This window comes from Dama dama, chromosome 21, assembly GCF_033118175.1.
Source record: "Dama dama isolate Ldn47 chromosome 21, ASM3311817v1, whole genome shotgun sequence".
In the NCBI taxonomy this organism is placed as follows: domain Eukaryota; kingdom Metazoa; phylum Chordata; class Mammalia; order Artiodactyla; family Cervidae; genus Dama; species Dama dama.
The window spans coordinates 22,274,345-22,299,742 of NC_083701.1; the positions used below are offsets into that span (position 1 = coordinate 22,274,345).

General features: G+C 42.1%; 1 protein-coding gene across 2 annotated transcripts; it reads right to left on the reverse strand.

The window, feature by feature from the left end:
• On the reverse strand, positions 1-25,391 carry TCEA1 (transcription elongation factor A1). 2 transcript variants are annotated; one of them, XM_061123305.1, is made up of 10 exons: positions 25,175-25,391; positions 15,276-15,338; positions 13,699-13,804; positions 9,424-9,511; positions 8,386-8,528; positions 7,214-7,270; positions 6,083-6,237; positions 3,815-3,961; positions 3,108-3,179; positions 1-1,534 (listed from the first exon to the last, which is right to left on the reverse strand). In XM_061123305.1, exons 1-10 carry the CDS (start codon positions 25,235-25,237, stop codon positions 1,526-1,528), a joined length of 903 nt encoding a protein of 300 aa, XP_060979288.1. In that variant the 5' UTR covers positions 25,238-25,391; the 3' UTR covers positions 1-1,525. The 2 variants fall into 2 exon arrangements, with proteins under 2 accessions (XP_060979288.1, XP_060979287.1); XM_061123304.1 differs by having other exon boundaries at positions 8,386-8,531; positions 25,175-25,390.
• Between the last annotated feature and the right edge of the window lie 7 nt (positions 25,392-25,398).

Consider the following 25,398-nt stretch of genomic DNA (forward strand, 5'->3'; position numbering starts at 1 on the left):
TACATGTTTAAAAACAAGAAACTTTATTGAATTACAAATTTAAAAATGGCTCACTTAGAAGTGGGACTATTTTATTCTCACACTCACTCTTTCAAAAATTCATGTTATTTTCCAAGTGATAAAAGGTTACTCTGTGACCTGACAAAGTGGAGGTGGGACCGCACCAGTGGCCAATTCTTACATGTGGGGTCTTCAGGTGGACTCCTGGAAGTTTTCTCTACTGCATCAAACTGACCTGCGGTGAGCAGTGGGGAAGGGGTGGGGGTGGGGGGGGGGGTGGCGGCGTGCAAGCTGGTGCTGAAGTCTTTCCATAGGGGTGGGAAAGTGGAGATGGAGCAGGATGAGATGTGGTCCTCGTAACTGGGGACTCAAGATATGCGACAGCCAGTGTGAGATCATTCTTCCTTATTCCCAACCAAGCAGATGGCACACACTTAACTGCAAGGTCCGTCCCATAAACATGGGCCATGTTACAGCCCACGCACTTGTCTGTCCTTACTCCTGTGTAACAGAGGCAGCAAGTCAGTCAGGACAGAAATGTACCCTGTCAGTCTCCATATGGAAAGACCACAGCTTAATGACCTCTATAAGCCTTAAAGTCCTCAGTCAGGACAGATTTCCAAATCAAAGTCAAGTCAGGAACTGTTCACAGGAACCACACTATTCTAAAATGCTAACATCTTCCTCCCAGTGTGTCTTCCTACAAAAGGAAAAAATGGTCCAAACTTTCCACTCTTTGCCTGTCTGGGATTTATGAAAAGCATACCAAATTACAACGGTGTTCTGAAAAACTAAAATACACTACGAAGTCAAACAGGTAAATAAACAACAAACCAAACTGATTTCAACAAAGTCAAGTCATATTTCCAAAAGCCAAAATCTATTAAGAACAAGTAATACACATGTACAAGAAATTACAAGAAATGAGGATCACAGTTAGTTACAAATGCAAAATAATATCTAATTATCCCAGACTTGTGAACAGAATAATTAAAATCAATTTCATATGCTAGTTCAAATATTATATACAATTTAGATAAGCTGGTCAAGTATTACTTGAATACACACCATGTCTGATAAACTTATAATTACACTGCCTCTTATCCTCTTTTAATATTTGTAGGTACATGCCAATATAGGAAAAAAAAATGTTAATTTCCACTTGTGTGTTTACTGAGAAGAGTAACATTCTACTGTGTATGTTTCATATTGTAAAAAAGTTGTTATATTTTCTTTTAAGAAGAAAAAAAAAAGGTAAAAATTAACTGCCAAAAGTTTAATATCAACTTATAAAACTGAAAAAAAAAGTTTTGAAACAGATACCATTATGTGGTCTCCCTACTGACCTGAAACTACAGAAGGCGTTTAAGGAAGGGACACTATGTCAAAACCAGAGACTAACCCAAGGGAGGCAAGTTACTTTAAAAATCTGATTTGCAGGAAAACTAGCTAGTTGACCTAGTCTTAAAGCTAATTACAAAATCCATCTTCTTAATGGTCCAGATGTTTTGCCAATGCTTCCAACTCAACAGAACTGTCAAAAAAGAAGAAATATTTTGTGAGACCTTTAAATACAGACAATGGGGTGTACCTCCTTGCCCTGTTCAACATAGCATACAACATGACACTGCTAAAGAAAGAAGCATTTTTGAAAAATATGCTGTATTTTCCAGACATGAACAATCACCTATATTGTGTTTGACTCTTCCAACTTAGAACTGCTAAGCATACATAAAGAAATAGTATCAAATATTTTCTTATTAAGCACTTCTCTCCATAATTCTTAGGTTAAAAAAATTAATTCCAAATTTGAACTTCCAGAGTAAGCCACCATAGGCATCAGCTTTCTACATTACACTGAATTTTCTTAAATCCAACAGGAACTATGTCAGCACTTTGCAGCAAACTGCCTGTATTCAATACAAACTGTGATATACCCAGTCTTCCTCCTCCTCATGATGCTAAACAAATCCAGGAGAGTACTGGAAAAACCAGGTTTGCCCAACAGGATTGAACAGCATGAACATCCCTCCTGTAGACCAGTTAAAGAACCTGACAGCTCTGGACAGGAGACACTGCTTCAAGCCATGAAGACACTGTCAGCACCATACCTCCAGGCCCAAGAACAGAATCTCTGTGTGTAACAAAATGGGCACTGGCCTCACACCTGGAACACTGCTAGAGCCCTCCTCCCACTGTCTTTTTTGTTCACTTCTGATCTCAGGAAATGCTTTAACCTCTGTGATTGTTTCAAAGTAAGGAAAAGTCTAAGGTAAGAATAATTTGAAAAGAAGCTTGTAGAATTTTCACACACACACAAAACTAATCATAAATCGAAAGCATTTTTGGAGCATTAACAATGACCAAAGGCAGTTTTAAATTTATCATTTCTACTACTCAGCATGACCTGTAATATGGGTCTTATTTATATTTATCTGTGAGAATATTACAGTTCAGCAATAGTAAGGGGCAAAGGAGCCCAAAGCATGTCTGGCTCCAAAGCCCACCTTCCTCCCATGGGAGCCCCCAGTCACACGCTCCTAGTGTCCCCACTTCTGTTTTAGGTGTGATGTTTCTGTGGCTCACAGAAATCACTGAAGAATGAATCATTCATGTAACATAATTTGCCTGTGTGGGGCTAATTTAGGAGAACACAGGCAACACAAAAAAAGGCTTTGTGAGCCTACCAGATCATGGCGGTGCTCATCTGGATTTCCTAGAATAAACACTAAAACCAGTGGGCTGGATTTCAACAATGTACAATAGTTTTTCCAGAAAAAAAGTTTACGCAGACAATCATGCACACGTGCAGGTGTTCTGGAAGAAGCAGCATGGGAGCACCTGGGTGGACACAGGAGCTGCACCTCTAAGATCCAGCCTTGTGACTCCTGCGCCAAGACCCGGCGGGGGGCGGCGTGCGAAGTCACCGCTCTAGTTCTAGCAGGGCACCAGTGTGACCCACGGCAGACGCCAGCCTCGGCCTCCCCAGTGTGGGGCAGTGTGGGCATGGGACACAGCACAGCCCCCAGAGAAGGGTCGGGGGAACCACCCCACGGAGAAGCCACCCCACAGAGCCGGGGGAACGGGAAACCCGCGGGGCGCCCCACCTTCCACCGGTTTCCACACTCGTTGCAGACGACAAACGTTGTCATGGGTTCATCAGCACTCCGCGTTTGTACCTATGGCAAAGTTGGGTGAAAAACACTGCTTTTCACAATACTATAGAAAATCCAACCTCAACCAGAATATCCTACATGAACTACAATGGTAGCACAATAAAATGTGTAACAGTCCAAAACAAGCTATTAATAAATTAGCGAAATAATAAGGAAAGAACACACATTTCCAAACAAAAGTCCTTGTCTTCTCATCTTTATCCCAGATAAGTGGGAAAATCATCTAAACTCACACATTATACTACTGATAAATGGCTAACAAATATGAAAAATTTTCATCATAACTAAGAAGCACAGAAATGCTAATTAAAAGAACTCTCAATTTTCTTACAAATTCGCAAAAACATAAAAATTACAAATACTTCATTCTGACAAAAACTGCCAAAACCTTTCTAAAAGTCAGACAGCAACAAGAGCCTTAAATACCCATCCGCTGTGACTGAGGAACTTGACATCTGCTCTAATATAAGACTGTAACTAGAAACACAAAGTTCTCTTGATATGTTTTGAGAGAGATCTCAAGTATAAGGATACATTCTTAATACTAACAAATCCAGCTAACTGAAAGTAAGTTGGTATTTGTCTTGAAACAGGAGCTGTAAGCCTCTAGTCTGAGTGAGCCTATAATAGCCACACACCTGTGTATAGGTGCAGTTCTTCTTCTTACACTTGCCGCACGTGAACAAGTCCGTCTGGGTCCCACCCGTCTTGGCCATCTGATGCTCTCTGATGGCTTCTTTGGTCAAGTTTTTCCGCATCTCTTTGAGCTCATCACTAGCCATCTCCTGTCACAAGGACAGCAATACCACCCAGTTACAGGCACCTTCTATACACATGCATAAATGCTCCAAGAGTTTAACAGTAATAGGATTAAAATCAACTTTTAAAGTTTTGAAAGTGAAACATCATATTCTTCCTCAAAGGACTCATCAGTTTGCTTAATCTTACATTTCCCCAAACACTCTGAAGTCTATATGTGAAAACAGCATTTAATGCAATCCTACGGTGATGAGCTTATCCAGACCACGGTCTCTACTACTGCACCCACCTCCTCTGCCGGAAAAGGAACCAGGGCCCTCAGAGGAACGTCTGGTTCCAGTTTTGAGTCAAGAAATGCACAAGACAGGCAGGGTATCTCCTTATGCCAGGAAGCGGGGGAGCTGCCTGACCACTGTGAGCACATCACTGGACAGAGGGGCTACGTGACAGAGCTCCACTGACCAGACAGAGGATGATTTCTTCAGCCATCATGATAAATCATTGAAAAGACCAACCCCACTGGATAAATAAAGTCACAAGTCTGTGACAACACTTAAAAAAGTAGAGAACACACACATGCAAAAATGGCAACAAAAGCCCCCATTGGCGGTTAGTGGGGTGCCAACCACTCCTTCTGACAACTGTTAACCAAAGGGAAGAATTACACACTCACCTGCCTTTCCTATCCTAACCAACAGCCTTAAACTCAGGGCAAGTGCTCCTTTATCAAAGAAATCTAGCTAAGAAAGGTGAAAGGACTTTCAGAATTCTAGAAATCTCTGTTTTGCAACTCCTAATGGCAACACCAGTTCAGGCAAGGATCATCAGAGGGTGAACATGCAGATGAAAGGCCAGTGGAGAACCTCACAGAGAAGGGATGAGACTGTCCGTACAAATCCCTGATAAATTTCCACATCCGAAGAGGAGAACAAGATACGTGTCTCCTGAGGTGATGCAGTATGAAGTAAGAAGGACCACTGATGAAGCATTTGTGCAGGGAAAGTTAACCTATACGTAATCTAAGCCTACAAAACTAGCTTCCAGTTCAAAGAAAAGAATGGAGACAGAAAAGTTAGCATAATGAGGAAGAAACGGGCAATTCAGTGTGAGATACACAAGAGATAACCCAGTTTCTTCAATAGGTCAATGTCATGGAAGAAAAGGGGGCTGGAAAAGGAGACTTAACTATCATACAGTCTTAAGAGACCAAGCTTAAGATGATATCTAGACTTCGGATCCTGATACAAAGTAAATGCGCAACCAGGAACATACAATGACTATAAACCAGATATTGGATACACCAAGGAATCATCATCATTAGACTTGCTGGATGCAGTGATGACAGTGTAGTTACATAAGAAGAATGTCAGATTTTTAGAGATTTCTCTCAAGGATAGAGAGGTGGAAAGATATAATGTCTGGAATTTGCTTGAAAATAATTCAGGGGAAAAGAAAGAAAATAAAGAAGGGATAGATGATAAACAAGTGACAAATTACTTAATATACTTGAAGCTTAGGTGATGGGTAGATAGGACTTCATTACACTATGCTCTGTACTTTGTGAAAGTTTACAATTATTCTAATGAGGTTTTAAAAAATGAATCTTAAAAATATAACAGTTTTTATTATATAGAAAGATAAATTCACTTGGATGCTCAGTAAGACAGTGAGACTGTAGACACACTTCAGCTTATATCTATGAACAGCTACATCTAAAGACAGCAAACAATGAATTTCATTTTCTGCATCACTTTCTAAATAAATATAAGGATAGTCAATAAGATGTAGACAATCTTATAATATTTAACCAAGAAAAGAGCTTAGAGATTACAAAGTCTGTTTGCAATTAGAGATTTAATTCTGATTATACATGAATCTATAATAAATAACATTTTTATTTTTGACAATAATTTAATAAGGCAACCACTCAAAGATCATGGTACAGTTATGAAAGGGACAAAGTACTGATGCTAACAGATTCAATCACCTTAAGTTCTTGTCTAGTATACTGTATATACTGTGTATAAAAGCATATTAGGATAGTTATTACATATGTAGTATTTATACAGTACTTCATAATTTAAACAGACTTTACAGTTGACATCATGGAATACCATCACAGAAATGTTCTATTCAAATACACTCACCTCTGCTGTCATTCTAGCAAACAAGTCAGGAGGAATGTTCCCACACAGCACGTTTTTCCTTAAATTTGGATTTTTGGCATCCTTAAGATTTGATATCCTACTTCGTACTCTATTTTTGTATTTCATGTCTGTATTCCTTATTTCTTGATAGATAGGTACTAGGCCGTTAAAGAAAAAGGTTAAAATATAAAGGTCCTAAGATCATTTTTTTCCTATTCTGCTACGATAAGAATTTCTGAAATATTTATGCAATATTTCCAATTCAGATTAAATTAATAAGGCACTATTTCTGCCTGATTTCCTGATCAGTCCTGGCAAAAAATAGTGATTGTATGCTATGTGATTTTATGCTAAGAATGAGCAATACTTTCTCAATGTTTAATGCCAAGTGACACAGATTAAAAGGGTTTAAAAATGTTAACTCAGGTATTCAATCTGAGTGAGAAAACTTTAGGAAAAGAGCTTGAACTTGTACATGCTTTCCCTGGTCCAAATCTGCATTCTGCCAAGGATCCTAAAAGCCTCAAAAAGACCACACAGCTCCCTTGAGGGCCTCCTGAGAGAAGACAGTTCACAGTGGCCTGGAGGTTCATCTCCTTCCGGCTCAGCAAGAAGCCAGGTTAGCAGGTGGTTTTTCTCAATGGGACAGGCTCCAACAGGGGCCCAGCCCTAGGGCAGCCACCCCTCAGCCAGGACAAGCCCGTGGTACACTGTCATCTGTCACCAAATGGTCCCTGCTCCCCGGACCCATGTGTAAGACTCCCTCGACTCCACCAGAGCTCTTTCTGAGGCACCCAGTGTGAACGCACAGGATGACGAACTCAGGTGATTTCTATGCTTTGCTGAGGGCCCCCCCTGCACAAGGTGAGACCCCACTTTACACTTGCTAGCATGTGTCCATGAGAAGTTACAGTCTCAATTTGCAAGGTGGAAAAATAAAAACACTATCACTATTATGTGTCTTACTTTTGCATAACAGAAAAACAAGAATAACATGTTCAGACAGCCCTCCCCTTTCCCACCAAAACAATCAAGACAGAAACTGTAGAATAAGATTTTCTATTCTTTACAGGAATAAAAAATAATCTAGTGGATTCCTGACACCATTATGAATATACATGCAAAGGATATCTTCCTCGATCTGAGAACCCAATTCTTCCTCGTCAGCTCCAATGGCGATGTAGTCATCTAAACACAGACACAGAGAAGTGTCATGAATGAATGATTACAACATATTAAAAGAAAATTTCAGTACAGAGCCAATTAAACTGTATTCCTATTTCTTCAACCCCACTTGCCCTGTACAAAGAATCCTTTCAGTATAGTTTCCTTAGAATCTGGTCTTCTTTGTGACCCCTTCAGCTCCTCCTCTGGATTCACCTAGTGTCCACAGGGTTCCTGCATGGATGATGCCTTATCCCTCAGGAGTCAGGGAGTCATGAATCCAGCAGGCAACCCCTCATTGCACAACTCCAGAAATTCTGGCTACTCCCACGGAGAGCAGAGAAACTTATGCAAAGAATTGTCTTGTCTCTTTCCCGCCTCAGGCTTCCATGCAAAGAAACCATTCATTTCATCTGCCAATCACATATATGGACACATTCAGAAGACTACTAGGCAAATGTTCAAAGTGACAGAAGGAAACAAAAAGAAACTAGGAAGAAACAAGAAAACATATATAAAGAGATAGTAAAGGAATCAGAGTAAAGAAAAGGCAGAGTAAGAAGAGAAATAGGTCATACTAACCAGGGCTCAGTATAATAGAAAAGGATGAAGTTTTAGTAGACAATAAATACATGTTCCTATATATGAAACTTTAAAGCCAAAATTTTACATAGGAATGAATAACTCCAAATTAAATTAAAGCTCCCATATATAAACCAAGATCTCTTTCCCATTTAAAAAAAGTAGGAAACGAAATTATGAATATAAAACTTATTATATGTCATAGTAACATTTAACAACAGGACAATAATACAATATCATTAACTCTCAATATGAGGGGGGGATACTGAGTTTGCAGACTAAATGTGAGGGGAAAAAGGATTGTGAAAAAGAGTTTAAATAACTGTGACTCAGGGGAACATTCACCACAAGGAGGAACCTATTGTTTCTGAGAATCACACGTAATAAGCAGAGCCCTGGATGCCTGCGCCTTTCTGCTCTCAGTAGTGCCCGTCGCAACACCCTCTCCCTGGGCTGGGTGGTGGGGGGCAGCAACCATCGGGATTCCACCCGGAGGATGACATGAGGTGGGCAGGGCAGCAGCGGCCTTGGTCAAAGGACTGAGCGGGGACACTTACCTCCCGTTCGTAGAGCAGCAGCGAGCATCTCCCTGCACTTTAACCGCACAGAATCTGAAGTGCTCGGCGCCCGAGGAAAAGATGAGACGTACGTGTCCCGGGCATTGGTCTCGTCCTTTCTGCTGCTCACGTTGCCGCTAGAGCTGCTAGAATATACACACACACACAGACACACAGAAAAAGAAGTCAGGAAAACTCTCTTAAAGTGAGTATCATTACCATTACTTTCTAAAAACAATAATTCTGGGCCTAAATAAATGAAATAGTATTCCAGTGACTCTTAAATGGAAAACAAAACAAAACAAAACACCTGCCTCTATATAGATTAAAAAGAAGTTAAAACTTTAGTAAAGATGAGACAAGTCTTATTTTTTTTAACCTTGATTCTCCTTTTAAACATTAAACAATATTTTTAATACAGAAAACACACATTACAGCTCAATACAGCACATGAAAAGACAGGATCTCAGTTACGAGCAGAGGGGGTAAGGGGAGGGCACAAGGCTATGATCACTCTCAACCAAAACCAGAGAGAAAAATGCTGGCAAACCGTGCTCCAATCAGACAACCAGTGAGGTTTATACATGAGACATCGCTTCAGGATAAAAACCACATGTAGTCAAAAGTAGTCATGAAAATACAAACATCTCATAATTTCTCCCTAAAAACATCAATACCATTGGGACAATTTAATAACTTTTCCAGTTGACCTAATCACTTCAACCACTCCTGATTAACTTCCTGTGTGAGATTCTTACTGAAATATTTTCTGACTGGTTTCAGTTAATTTTTGCCACAGTAAAGATCTCTGACAATTAGTTCTGCCAAACTAATCCTGCCTTTCACTCAACGGACCTCACTTGCTGCTCTCTGCTGGCAGGTAGCCCTTGCCCTCACCCGTAACCCAGCCGACATCCACACACAGCCTGCATGGGCCCGGCGGCCACTCTGCAGGCCTTCTGAGGTCAGTCCTGTGTTTCCTGAAGCCTCCGTGACCCCTGTCTCCCAAAACACACGAGCTTCCATGAAGTGAAATACCTTTCCTCTCTTGCTTCAGGGCTATTCTGTGACGTAACTGCAGGATCTTTTTTCTTTTCTTCAGAGTCTTTATCTGTTGATGGTCCATCTGAAAATTTATGAAATTCCTAAGTTTCAGCACTTGTTAAAACAAAACAAAAAACAGGACTACTACATGTTATCAAGCTATTTATGGAAGCAAAAAAAAAAAACCCAATAAAATCCTAAGCTTTTAACAAGTAAATGAAGTTTACGCAAGCTGTTCTATTAGCAAATGTACATGGAAAAAACACTGCACATTAAAAAATTTAAGTGCGAAGTATATATAACAATGTTGTTTTGACAATTTTTCATGAAGTAAAAAAATGTGAGGTGGTACTCAAAATACAAATAAATATTTCCTAGATAGTAAATAAAGATTTTCATAGACTATACTTCAGGATTATTAGTTAGGCCTACTCAGCATCTCCTCTATCTTAAATAATCTGAAAACGAATACAGGTTATTAATACTAATAAAGCATAAGCTTTAAGACTTAAGGAAGTGAGTAATCAGACACGGAAAAATAAAGTACATAAAATAGGTTGGGCGAAGGCAACAGTTTAGCACTGGAAAGAAACATTCATGTTTATATCAACCAAAACAGCTTTGAAGCTGGGTTCAGAAATATTTGGACCCACTGTATGAACAACCTCAGTTTGGTCTACCTTTTGATCCATACACGAGTCCTAGAGCTGCATGAATAACTCAGCTCTCCACTGCTCTCTGTACAGAACACAGAAGAACATTCACCCTTGAGGCAGGACCGCACAGGTAGCTCTAAGCACCCACCTGAACACTCCATTCAGCTCCCAGCAGAGAAGGGGGTTTGAGTGTCCCCAGACGACGCTAACATGCCACTCTGGAAGGGACTGACTGACAGAGGATGGTCCCAACCACAACTCCAGAACTATCATGGGAATCCAGTCCTCATGACACATGTCAGTTCTCAGAGACCAACTGTACTGCCCCTTTTACTCTATGATTCCCTGGAAGGCCTGAAGATGCTATGGTATCATGAGGAAGAAAGCACGGATCAGCAAGGACATTTCAGAACAGAGCAAGGATCAATACATGTTCCCACAGCAACAGGGGGTAGAAGGCTTCAGAAAGGTGACATGATGCATTGTGTCTGACTCTCTGCATCCCCATGGACTATATAGCCCACCAGGCTCCTCTGTCCATGGGATCCTCCAGGCAAGAATACTGGAGTGGGTTGCCGTTTCCTTCTCCAAGGGATCTTCCTGACCCTGGGATCAAGCCCAGGTCTCCCACACTGCTGGTGGATTCTTCACCATCTGAGCCACCAGGGACAGGTAATACAATCAGGCAGTACCGTCTAACATGGCCCAGTGGTGGTGGGGGAGCAGTAACGCTGCCATGGTGAACTGTACACTACGGTGGCCCTCTAAGAAGGCAGGGCAGTAAGAGGCAGCAACAGTCATAAAAACACTCCAACCTCTGAGCAGAGGGTGGTGAGCCACACAGCAGAGCCCGGCTCAGAGGGCTCAGATCACACCCTAGCTCGGCCGCTCAGCACCCCTCCTGCTGCTGCTGCTAAGTCGCTTCAGTCGTGTCCAACTCTGTGTGACCCCATAGACGGCAGCCCACCAGGCTCCGCCATCCCTGGGATTCTCCAGGCAAGAACACTGGAGTGGGTTGCCATTTCCTTCTCCAATGCATGAAAGTGAAAAGTCAAAGTGAAGTCACTCAGTCGTGTCTGACTCTTCACGACCCCATGGACTGCAGCCCACCAGGCTCCTCCGTCCATGGGATTTTCCAGGCAAGAGTACTGGAGTGGGGTGCCATTGCCATCTCCGCAGCACCCCTCCTACTGCGCACAAACAAGGCACCTGATCTCTCAGCCCCTCGACTGTCTCAGCACAATGGGGTTACAGCAGCCCCCCAACTGTCTCAGCACACATGGGGTTACAGCAGCCCCCTGACTGTCTCAGCACACATGGGGTGACAGCAGCTCCTTGACTCTCTCAGCACACATGGGGTTACAGCAGCTCCTCGACTCTCTCAGCACACATGGGGTTACAGCAGCCCCTCGACTGTCTCAGCACAATGGGGTTACAGCAGCCCCCCGACTGTCTCAGCACACATGGGGTTACAGCAGCCCCCCGACTGTCTCAGCACACATGGGGTTACAGCAGCCCCTCGACTGTCTCAGCACAATGGGGTTACAGCAGCTCCGAGCACGCAGGACAGTTGGGAGGACTAAGTGCATTAATACAGACCCTCGCATGGTGTGTCTTAAGTTTTCAGAGCTGTGCTACCCAGAAGCAGTAGGAAATCTCCCAGAAATCTAGCTAACAACCTAAACGGCAATCCTTTCTGGTTTGGAATCTAATACAGGGTCATATATTTCATTAGTTTTCTTAAGGCTAAACTTTCTAAATTTCACAGGCTTTACAATTTTTGGTTACTGGTTTCCAAGTTCTTATATGTAATAAGTCTTTTATTATTACTGCTGCTATCTATGAAGTTTTAAAAGCTTCACTTTTTTTATTTTCTCCTCCACATGAGGCTGGTAACTGCTCAGGAGATGGCTGGTTCCAGGGCTGGGATAGATAAGCCCAGCACGTTGCGTGGTGCCACAAAGCAGGAAAGAGGTTAAAAAACAAACAAAAAAGCAAGGAGCCTGTCAAAGAGACACAGAAGCAAGTTTGAGGGGTGCCCGGCGGTCACAGCTGGGACAGTGTGAATATCAAAACAAATATGAGCAGGAATGGACTATAATCCATCATACAGAACAGGAACCTATGCATCCACACTCACAAGAGAAAAAGAACTGGGAGGCAAGATGAGGGTTCTTATAGAATAATGATGTGTGAAAACTCAAAAAGTAGAAAAACTAGAAAATCATAATTTTGCAACTGTCACTGGAAAGAATGGTTTTGGCAATAACTGGGGGATATCAAATGGGGGTGGGGGAAGGTCTGACAGGGAGCACCATGGTTTCAGGGTCCTAAAGTGATTCCCACAGATCTCCTATTAGACATGAGGAGATCAGTGATGCAGTGTACACCTTGGCTGGGTCTCAGAAATAACACCATCCTATCTCTGTACACCACACCCCGGAAGGATACAACACACATGCGCGGTACCTCAACTGTCAACACTCAACCGGATCTAATCATGAGAAAATGCCAGATACAGCCCAAACAGGGGACACGGCGGTCCAGTGGTTAGGACTCAGCACCTTCACTGCAGTAGGCCCAGATCCAGTCTCTGGTTGGGGAACTAAGAGCCTGCAACATGCACTGCACAGGCCAGAAACACACAAAACCCCCCACACAACAACAGAGGGAGGGGAGGAGGGGGGCATGTGTTCTTCAGAAGTCAATGTCCTCAAAGACATAAAAAAGCTTAAGGATGAGAAAAAAGCTGGAAAAGTAATTACTGGGACAACTGACAAAACTGGAACAAATGTGCACTGCAGATTAAGGTAACTGTACCAATGTTAAATTTCCTGAATTTCCTGTATTAGGATTACGTAAAATACACACTTAAGTTTTAAAGAGTAAATGAAGAAGAGAAATCCACCTATTCTCAAATAGTTTGGAAAAAATAAAGTGTATGCGTCAGGATATACATAAAGAGAAAAAGAGGAGAGAGACTATGACAAAAGAAACATGGCAAATACTAAAGACGAACGCCCTAGAAAAATGACACGTGAATTATTTTTATTATTTTTGAAAATTTCCTCTAAGTTAGAAATAGTTTTTTTCAAAAAGTGGGACACCTTCCCCTTGGGAAAAAATTTCCTTCTTAAAGAGGCAATCCAGGGGAGAAGGGAGGGAAGACGCATGGAGAGAATGACGGGGAAACTTAAGCACCATATGTAGCATAGACAGGCAACGGGAATCTATTTTATGACTCAGGGAACTCAAACAGGGGCTCTGTGACAGTCTAGGAGGGTGGGATGGGGAGGGAGGGGACATGGGTCTACTGACGGCTGATTCTTACTGATGTATGACAGAAAGCAACAAAATTCTGTAAAGCAATTATCCTTCAATTAAAAAATAAAGTGGCAAAAAAAAAAAGAGGCAATCAAGTTGTAAGCATTAAAAAAAAAAGAAAGTTAAATCTGACTAGCTTGAAAAGCAGATCCCTCAAGGTCAGACTAAAGCCCCCTCCCAGATTATAAAGTACTGATTTCAAAATACCTATATTCATTAAAAGAAAAAAAAAATTCAACAACTCAATGTTTGAATAAATCAGATCATAAATATATGTAAGGGAAGATACCTAATAACTTTTTCCAGGATTTGATGAGGGACTTTGCTAAAGATGTAACTTCTTCATCTGTGCTCTGCTTGCGGATAGCATTCACTGACATTCCAATTCTTGTGGACTGCAAGGCAATGACAAAAAAAATGTATACAAGCAATTTTATTTCAAGCAATTCATTGTTTGATTTTCTTGTTTTCCAAATGCCGCTTCATTTTAGAACAGAAAAAACATCAACTGTATGAATTCTTTTAGCAGTAGACTGCAGACTTAAGACACACACGTCAAGGGTCTCACCACTGAGATCTGCTGGCATGTTAACTCGCTACTGAAGAGAGGCTGGTCAAGTAGTAAAATGAAATCAGTCTCTCTCACAAGAGAACAGAACAGAGTGTCTGTGTGTGTACGCAAGGCAGGCAGATGCAACCATGGCCCACACACACACCCACTTTGCTTCTTCACGTTCTCCTGCACAGATTACTATGTACATCACGTGCTGCACCTTATAGAGAGGACACCTAAACAAATACTACCATCCACACAAGGTTAAACACCAGCACATAATCACAGATACTAAAAATGGACTTCACAGAATACAGACAACTTAACTTGTGGTGATATAAGTGCTCAGGGTCGTGCTGGGAGCACCCGTATTCATCAGCCTTCCCAAGATCCTTTAAAATCAAGATCATCATCCCTATTTTTAAAGATAAGAGACTGGAAGTGTCAATAAATAACCTGGCTGGCATCACACCATTACTAAATGGCAAAACTGGGATTTTAATCCAGGTCTGTCGCCTCAAAATCTATGTTCTTTTCCCACACATCAACTGTCTTCAAACTGTACTCAGAGAACATAAAGGCTCTGATGGCCAATTATGAATGATAAATAAAAAATGGTGACTTAATTAGTAAATTCAGGTTGTCAGTAGACAATCTCTCAAAATATGGTTATGGAACAAATAAAATAACAAAAGGAACTGTTAGCGAGATACAAAAGGGAGCCCCTGCTATAAACTTTAAACCTGAGAAATAAATGGATCCTTAAGATTTCCTTTTAAATTACTCAATGTACTCAACAAAGAGATTTGGGGCAGCTGTTGAAGAATCTAGAATATGTGTCTGACCGGACTGCCCTGTGTTGTCTCTCGGAGAGTGGAGCACGGCGGAGGAAGTTTCCACAGCAGACACACACAGGGGACTCACCACCCTAAAACCCCAAGGTGGTTTGAGATCAGCATTTGGGGGATGTTTTCCCCACAGAAAGTGGTTTCTTTCTTGTAGAAGATAGTATGTTCTAAGAACTTTTTTCAGTGAAGAAAAACTTAGAACTTTAGAATGCTGTAGAACTTCTCTAAAGCACTGCCTTCTCAGCTGGTGGGGCATGCACTTGAACGCAGAAGCAGCCAACATTTTACTATGATGGTAACTCAGCAGATTACTAATTTATGTTACCATCTTTAAAAAAAACAAAAATAAGTTAATAATGTTTTACACTGTAAAAGGAAAATACAAAAAACTTATATTGGTATTGAAGATGTTTCAGTATTTTATGACAATTACCTAGTCAAAAATTATGACATGTTAGCACATACCTGTAATAGTTCCAGGGTCATGGGAATATTCTTAAGCTCCTTCAGTAAATCCAATGCTCCAGCCTATAAAATAAAATAATTTCAAACTAAATTCTCCAGAGAGTAAAGCAAAGACTAACCAGAGATTTAGAAGTATATTTTCCTATCCACAATTCACTGAGAGTCATTTATTCATGTGAGGAGAATGGTATATAGAGATATAGATACATAGATGAAAGAGGAAAAAAAGAGAGAGGAAAGTTTTCCAAACAGGCTGCAACTCACTAGAGGATCATAAAATCCATTCACTGGGTTGTTAACCAGCACCTACGTATTGTCTTGTGAAAGTTTACTTTCAGTAGTATTTGTTTATGTGTCCCAACTAGAAATATGCAATGTTTCTCACTGTGGTGGTACAGTACCCCCAGACTTCCATGCAGGGCAATTAGCTGTGGAAGCAGGAGTGGGAGAGTGGTGGTTGTGGGGGCACCGCTTCTCTAGAATTCTCACCATGCCTCTGCACCTCACAGCTCAGACTCAAGGACACTGCTGTCTACCTGGTTCTTGCATGGTAAGAAGCAAATTCTGAAAGGAAATCCAAAAGTGAGGTCTCTGTTAAGCTTGCAGGCCCATCTTCTGCCAGGGCTCTGATTCCCATCTAGAATCAAAGGCTCCCATGCAGCTGATGAGGATGAGACTTAACACTGACGCTAAGGGGGCTGGAATTACATGAGAAGCAACAGTGCCACCTACAGCTTGGGGCCAACGTTCCAACCTGATACTCATTCAACCAACCACATTTCAATTCAGTTCAGTTCATCTAATACATTTAACTTAATCAATCATATTTCATTTAGTCTAACAGTGACTTAATATACTATATTTGGACAGATCATCATTCTATATACCACTAATAAAAAAAACTATTAAAACTATCATAAACTTTTCTTATCACTTGTTTTTACTTTTGCAGTTCCTTTAGACTTGGAATTTTTGTCATATTACCTTTCACATATAGAAAAATATAATCAAAACTGGCTAAGGTGGTGGTTCTAAAACTATTTTGCAGACTCTAACACTTATGAATTACCTATTGACTCAGATTCAATAATATCTGATTTTAGCCCACAAAAAGCTGTGTCAAAACACTAGTAACACAACATTTCACAAAAGAAGCCATAAAAGAGCTCCGAGCTCTGAGCCATCAGCTCTCTGCAGGCACCAGGGTGGGCTCTGGATGTGTGAGCCTGCTGCCTTTACCCCACTGCTCTTCTCCCACTGGCTTCTTGTGGGGCCAAGAGCACCCCACTACTCTCAGATTTCCTTCCAAGTCACTGACACCTGCTCCGCAATGTCAATGCTGGGCTGGATGTTCTGTCTGTGAAAGTACACCTCAACAGCCATCCAGCCAGCAACACATGTAACTCATTCTGCTTTCTGAAATGTTAAAATATGAAAACTAGGCACTCCACGAACTAGTGAAACACAGCACACCCTGGGAAAACAGAAAGCCCAGAGCACGGAACAAGCATGGAATCTCATGGTATCACTGTATTTCTTAAGTCTAAAATCAAGCAAAGGTTTCTAGCCAGATAATTCTTCCATTTAAAGTTGACAGATGTGGCCCTGGAGAATAAAACAGTATTAACTTTTCTTCTGGCAACAGACACATCCTTTTAATTTAACCCAGAACCTCCTAGCTAAAAACAAGTTCAATAGAAATTATGAAACAGGTCATTATAAAGGATTTTTAAGGATCCACCTCTTAAAGAGATTCCTCCTGACCATAAATTCTATAATTTCTTTTTATTTAGAGGCAATTAAAAATAGAAAAACATTAGAGTTGTTAAAAAATAAAACACTGACTTTAAATTTACTGTTAATCAAGAATTTTTATATGCATGCCATTTTTGTGAGCAAGTGTCTTCAATCCTCTATCTGCAAATCCCCAAACCAAAATCCTTTAAAAACCAAAAGATTTCCCATAAATTTTCAATAAACTCATTTGGCAGTAACAGCTAATCTCGACAGATGTACAGAGCTATTTAGTTCTATTTATCCTACTTAATGTGTGAATGTTACATTTCACTATAGAAATGCCAACGTCTGATTACCAGGAACTGCCCAGCTCTCACTGACGATACTATGAAATATGTATCGTCATATGATGTTTGTACTATACCAATATCTTTATAAAACTGAAAAATTTGTATAAAAATTTTGTATAAATTTGTACAAATTTTGAAAATTTTGTATAAAACTGAAAAATATGTATCATCATATGATGTTTGTACTATACCAGTATCTTTATAAAACTGAAAAATTTGGAATTCTCAAATACGTTAAATAAAGACTCTGAAGATTCTGATTATGAGACTGTTTGCCTGTATCCTTATCTACTGTAGATATTTTTCTTCTACTCACGTCTCTGTGGTCTTTTTGAACAATTTCTGACCTAGGATCAATTAAAAGTGAAGATAATCACAATTAAGAGTTCCTTAAAAAGCAGGGTCTCCTTAGGTTTACATGAAGCTGGGTTGCATATAAAGTTGATTCTTCTAACACATCAGCAATGTGGCTTAAGGTCTAGGCTGTTTTTCAAGCAGAAGGAAGCAACAGATTTGCCTTAATTTCATCACACTCTCCTTTTTCACTCGGATCTCTTTGGTGAGACTGGGGTTAGAGATATAGGCTATGGAAGGAAGGAAAAGTTAAATAACACTTATGGGATAAATTTCTCAGAATTACAGTGTGTTCCAATCAAATAAGATGAGTAGTTCAATCAAGGTTCTTTAGGAAATAAGCAACTATTAATATGATGATCTGGATGGGTGAAAAGGGCAAAAAAGAGATGATCATATTTTTTTTTAATCACATGTTAATTCAGTGACAAAAACTTTTTTGAGGGTTACCATGTGTCAAGCACTGCATACAGTATCTCATTTCATCTTTACAAGGAACCCTATGGAAGTAGGAATCCTATTATCCCCATTTTACAGATGAGGAAATTAAACTTTTTTGAGGGTTACTATGTGCCAAGCACAGCATATAGTATCTCATTTCATCTTTACAATGAATCCTATGGAAGCAGGAATCTTATTATCCCCATTTTATAGATGAGGAAATTAAAGCCCAGAAAAGTTAAGAAACTTGCACAAGGTCACATGATTACTAACCAGAAAAAGTGAGATTTACCCCATTCTGTCAAATGACACACTGCCCCTTAACAAACACCCATTTACACCACATGCCAAGCTCTCTGCTGTGCTGAGGACACAGCAATGGGCAAAAGAGAAACCCTTTCTGACCTCAGGAAATCCAAAAATAAGCAGAAATCTTTAAGCCTCCACTTCAAACCCTCAATTAAACAAGAAAAAAAACCAAAACCCTGAATTCAGAGAAGGTAAGTAATTTGCCTGAGGCGACACTGATGGGTACTGCAAAAGGGACAAGAGCCCAGTTTCCTGGCCTTACATCACTGCTCTGTCCATTCTGTAGCCCCACCCTTGGGGCAGTTCTGCTCTGTGTGAGCTCCAGCAAACAGCACTACTAACCAGTCCCTAATCATCACCTGCCTCTAAAAGTCAAGTCTATTCGATTGCAGCATCTCCTACAGACAATGATGCAAGAGAAAGAAAGAGTCTGCCTCAATTTCGAGAGTCAAATTTAGTTCACAGTACTGGCTAAAAGATAAACAGCTACAGACTACTTTATTACAGCCTTGGTACTCTTACCTGTCATCAGAGAGAAGTGCTTTATAAAACATGATGAGAACCCAGTACATATAAGACTGTACAGGATCCAAACAGCCTTGTTCAAGGAAGAGGGAAGGAGCAACAAAGAACACACATGTCTATGGCAGATCTAGATTAAAATCCAGGCTCTGTTATCAGATCTTGGGCATGTTACTTTGCTTTTTCAAGCTTCAGCTTCTTCATGTGAAGATAAGCATATTACACTAAACTTCAGTTAAGATGATCAAATGAGGTAATATAACACATAAAAAGTATCAAATTAGAGTCCCTGACATATAAGAGATGGTTGGCAAGATACAAAATTTATACATAAATTCAACTTTATAAAAATTAAAAGCTTTGGGGGATCCCCTGGTGGTTCAGGGTTAAGATTCAGTGCTTTCATGGAGTGGTCTGGGTTCAGTCCTTGGTTGGGGAATTAAGGTCCTGCAAGTCACACAGTGCAGTCAGAAAAACAAAAGTTTTTATCTTTCAGAAGACAGTATCAAGAGAGTGAAACAACAGCCCACAAAATGAGACAATATATGCAAATCCTATCTCTGATAAGGATCTAGTGTTCAGAATTTAAAGAACTCTCACAACTTAGTAATACAAGCACTCAATTAAAAAAATGGGCAAAGAATCTGAACAGACATTTCTCCAATATGCAAGGGCACCAAGTACTGAAAAATGTTCATCATTAGTCATCAGAAAAATGCAAATCACCACAATGAGATACCACTTCATACTCACTACAAAGGCTGTAATCAAAAAGCTGTAACAACAAGTACTGATGAAGATGAGGTGAAATTTGAACCCTCACACTACTGGTGAGAATGCAGAATAGTACAACTTTGGAAAACCGTCTGGCAGTTCCTCCAAAGGCTAGATAGATACAGTTATCAGATGACCTGGCAGTTCTACTCCTACAGAAATGCACACACCCGACAGAAATTAAAATATATGTCCACACCAAGACTTGATCAAGAATGCTCTTAGATTATTAATAATAGTAAAAAAGTGGAAAATGACCAAATGCCCATCAAACTATGAGGAAATAAACAAAATGTGGTAATTCCATCAGAATAAAGGGATGCTACTCAACAACACAATGGAACATAATATTGACATGCTGTTACAAAGACGAACTTGGAAAACACCAAGCGAAAGAAATCAAAGGCCACTTATTAAATGATTCCATTTACACGAAAAGCTCAGAATAAGCAAATCAAGAGAGAAAGGACCTAGATTAGTGGTTGGGGGGAGACATGGTGACTATGTAAGGGGCTATTTGACGGATAGTTTCCACCTGGAGTGATGAAAATGTTTTAAAATTAGACAGTGGTGATGGCTGTACAAATTGGAGAACATATTAAAAACCCCTGAACTGACTTTAAAGGGTGGACTGTACTGTACAGCCATACACAGCTGTTACAAAAGATGCTGTAGTCATTCTAAATTCTGACTTATGCTAATTAATCCAACCCTGATACGGAAACCAGTTTTTTTTCTTTTTCCAGCCCAGGTAAGACTAAGACTTAGAAATGTACTTATTTCAGGTATCCCTGCACCTACGAAAGTCTAACATCTAATTTCAGTTTCTCTCTTTGAAATTTAATTCTACTCAGCCCTGAGCCTTCAGTGAAGAAAAAAAAATAAACAAATCTCAACATCACTCATTAAATGTGTCCATGAACTTGAAAATTTTAAGTTCTCACTTGATTCCTCTAAGTCTGGTGTTACAAATCCTTTACAAAGATAAACCAGAAGATTTTTTTCAGTTCAGTTCAGTCGCTCAGTCGTGTCTGTTCTTTGCGACCCCATGGACTGCAGCATGCCAGGCCTCCCTGTCCATCACCAACTCCTGGAGTTTACCCAAACTCATGTCCATTGAGTCGGTGATGCCATCCAACCATCTCATCCTCTGTCGTCCCCTTCTTCTCCCACCTTCAATTTTTGTCAGCATCAGGGTCTTTTCTAATGAGTCAGCTCTTCGCATCAGGTGGCCAAAGTATTGCAGTTTCAGCTTCAACATTAGTCCTTCATATCCTAGGCACTGTCAAGAGTTTTATATTCATCTAATCTTTACTAAATTATATCCAATTTACTACCAAAAAACATTTTAGACGCTAACAGCTAAAGTTTAGAAGAGTCAGAATTTGAACCAAGATTAGGAGACAGACTTGCTTACTGACATTAAGTCAAAATGGCAAGAAAAAAAAATCTATGTAAAAAATTGCTAATATCTGAAAATTTGGAACTAATTCCTGTGATTCATCATGGCCTCAAAGCGCGCCCTATTTAAGTGCACACACGGGGCAACATTCTGGGCAGCACCAGGGTCAGGATATTGTGGGGATGTTCAGAGAAACCTGTCTGCCCCACAACAGCAAACACCCTGGTTGCCCAATGTACCCAGACAAGGTTCATGATCCAGATCTTCTAGAGAGATGTTTGGAGTGGTAGATGCTTGAACAGAGTGGTACTGGCTAGTTTACACCTTCATTTGGCCACTCTGTAGCTATTAGACTTGAGAATTCACTCAAGAGCCTAAATACTTAATTTCCTCATTTTTATTTTTTTTAAATATATTTTTATTTATTTATTTTTTGGCTGCACTGCATGGCATGTAGGATCATGGCATGTAGTTCAGTTCAGTTCTTCAGTTGTGTCCGACTCTTTGCGACCCCATGAACCGCAGCACACCAGGCCTCCCTGTCCATCACCAACTCCCGGAGTCTACCCAAACCCATGTCCATCAAGTCGATAATGCCATCCAACCGTCTCATCCTCTGTCATCCCCTTCTCCTGCCCTCAATCTTTCCCAGCATCAGGGTCTTTTCCAATGAGTCAGCTCTTCACATCAGGTGGCCAAGTATTGGAGTTTCAGCTTCAACATCAGTCCTACCAATGAACACCCAGGACTGATCTCCTTTAGGATGGACTGGTTGGATCTCCTTGCAGTCCAAGGGACTCTCAAGAGTCTTCTCCAACACCACAGTTGTAGGATCTTAGATCCCCAAAAGGGATCAAACTCATGGAGTCTTAGCCACTGAACTGACGGGGAAGCCCAATTTCCTCATTTTTAGAATAGAGATTAAGACTTAGCTCAGTAAACTGTCTGAGGAATAAATCAGATAAGGTAGGTACTGAGAAGAATTCCTAGCTCAGAGTAATAGCTCAATAAATGGAAGCAGTTTTTATTATTACTTAAAAGTGACACCTATGATTTTTACTGTGATAAACGGCATTTAAACTTCAATTCAGAGGACAACTATTATTTTTCCAGCAAAGTTCACTTTTTCATAGTATAAAAACAGTATAAAAAATAGCTTGTAGTGAAAATCTGGAAGCCACACACACGAAAAAGAGAAACAAACCTATCATAAAGAGAAACAAATCTATCATAATCCTCCAATTCCCCAGAACAGCTTCTGTTAAATTACTGAACAACTTAAAAAGCCTTCACGGACTGCTGCTGGGCCGGGAGGGAGAGTCATTTAGACTGTTTTCCTTTCTCTATTTCATTTGCCTATCTGAATTTCTGTAACACAGACAGGAAAAGAGAGAAGGAAAAAAGTAAAAGAGCCAGTCAATTTTACCTTTCTTTGGCGGGGCGGGGGGGGGGGGGGGGTGGGGGGGCAAGGTTTTATATTGGTTAAGTTTTATACTACTAGAAAAATAGAAGAAAAATGAGACTTGAGGCTTATTTGTGGTACTTCTCATTCTCCTATTGATGCATTATGTCTTTATAATTTGAGAACTGCAGATAAGCAACTGGTCTTCTCAATACTTGCTCACTAGGAAAGTCCTCAGTTTTAGGAAACATCTATTACAAGGAAAGGAAACAAACACAAGCATCACTAGATGATTAAAGGATACACTATATGGCCCAAGTTAGAGAAAAAAATTATCCAACTAACAGCCTTTTCCCCTAGGTTACGCTTCTATTGTGGGAGTCTAGCGTTCCCTAGGCAGAGAAAAAAACTTGCCAGTTTAAGCAAAATAACAGAAATGTCCAGCCAATGAAATATCCAGAATTCATCACTTGCACCGAGCAATGAATGGCCTGTACCAATAGAAAAAACAAATAGCAAAGGCAACTGTCTAGAACAGAAAACAAACAGGAAATACTTTAAAAGCCTAAAATTGCAAATGCAGATTAACAGTCTATGAAATCACATGCTAGGCAATGCACCTGTGAAAGGAAAAGAGGAAGAGACTAAGTTTGAAGCCTGAAGAATTCGGTGTTTAAGGTTGCTTCCTGCTCTGGCATGCAGTCCAGCAGAACACTCAGCTCCTGGCTTAATCCACAGTGCACACTTCATGGAAGCTGGGGAACTACTTGGCCTGACTTGGTTTCTTACTCTGTAAAATGGATGCAGCACAGCTTTGTCTGGAGTCCCAAAATGCCGCTGCATAGATGCTTTGTAAAGTGTTTTCTCCAAGTGCTGTAAAACCAGAGCATCCCTTTCCTCTCTCCAGTTAGTCTGAGAATTTAGTTTAGCTGAAAAATGACAGCTTTGCGGTGAAGGACAGGGAAGCCTGGCCTGCTGAAGTCCATGGGATCGCAAAGAGTGGACACGACTGAACGACTGAACGACAGACAGCTCTGAAGCAAGGGATTCAAAGTGGCACAGGCAGGTGGACAGAAATGCAGAAACTGGGACATCTCATACAAACCACAGGAGGACACGTCCACATTAACATGTTATTCGTGACAGAAAACGCTGCTGGCATCAACAGTAAAGCGCCCAGAGAGGCAAACCCGCCCAGCAGCGCACACTCGTCACGGTGTGTGCCTTAGACGGAGCCCTTCTGCACTCTACTGCCTGAGGAGATCCACTTTAAAAAAAAAAAAAAGTTTAGCAGCTTGCCAAACACACCGGCATCGTTTACCTTTTTAATTGCTAAACAAACATGGAGGACAGTTGAGATAATAGAGGGCATGTTTAGCTCTTAAAAAAAAAAAAATGATCCGGGAATTTCACGTTTTGCTTTATCAGCTTCGTGTCTCAAGCAGATCACAAACCGCTGTTTGAAGTTCTCTCGTTTTTAGCCAATGAGCCCGGAAAAAGAGAACGGATTCTTTCAAACGGTGAGGGCTGTCTGTACTCTTGGGCTAAGCCAGCGAGGCTCGGCCACCGTCAAGTTTACAGTGAGAACGCCTCGATCAAGTTCACCCAGCTGCACCGGCCCCAGGGGCCTCGACGCTCAGAGCGGGCCCTCGACCGCGGGATGGAGCCCCCCACCCACGAAACCCTCTGCCCGGGATGTGGGACAGGACACCCCCCCGCTACCAAAACCCTCTGCCAAGAACACGGGATAGGACTCCCGCCCTGGGACCCGTACCCCGGGACGTGGGACAGGACACCCCCCAGGATCCCCAGGACCCCACCCCAGAGACCCCTCCCCGCGAGGCGGGACAGGACGCCCCTCCCTCCCAAGACCCCTCTCAAGGACGTGGATAGGACTCCCGTCCCGTGACCCCCTCCCCAGGATGTAGGACAGAACATTCCACTCCACCAGAACCCTCTCCCAAGAACGCGGGATAGGACTCCCGCCCCGGGACCCCTCCCCAGGATGCGGGACAAGACACCTCCCCAGGACCCCTCTCTCCAGGGCCCCCTCCCCGCAATGCGGGACAGGACACCGCTCCCAAGACCCCCTCCCAAGGACGAGGGTTAGGACTCCCGTCCCAGGACCTCCTCCCCAGAATGTAGGACAGGACACCCCACTCCATCAGAACCCTCTCCCAAGAACGCGGGATAGGACGCCCGCCCCGGGAACCGTCCCCAGGATGCGGGACAAGACACCTCCCCAGGACCCCTCATCCAGGGCCCCCTCCCCGCGATGCGGGACAGGACACCGTTCCCAAGACCCCATCCCAAGTACGTGGGTTAGGACTCCCGCCCCGGGACCCCCTCCCCGCGACGTTGGACAGGACTCGCCCCCCAGGCCTCCCCTACCAAGGACGCGGGCCAGGACCCCTCCCCCGGGACCTTCTCCTCAGGACGCGGGCCAGGACTCCCTCGAGGGCCCCTGCTCCAGGACGAGGCCTCGCCGGCGTCGCGCAGGGAGGCCGGGCGGTGCGGGCCGCAAGCCCCGTCAGGCCGCCGGGCTCCCGCGTCCGGTCCCCGCCCGCCGCCCGACCTCGCTCCGGCCCGCGCCGCCCGACGCGCTCACCGCGTTCTTCTTCTGCACCATCTTGTCCATCTTCTTGGCAATGCGGATCACCTCGTCCTCCATGGCTCCGGCGGGCCTGCCCCGCGCCCGGCCGTATGGGACAGGAAGTGTGCGAAGCTGGCCGGCGGTGGGCGAGCCCAGGCGTCTGCGAGGCGCCTCAGCAGGCCGGGCCCAGACGCTTCCTCACCCACCGAGCCCGCGGCAGCGGCGGCGGCGGCGGCGGC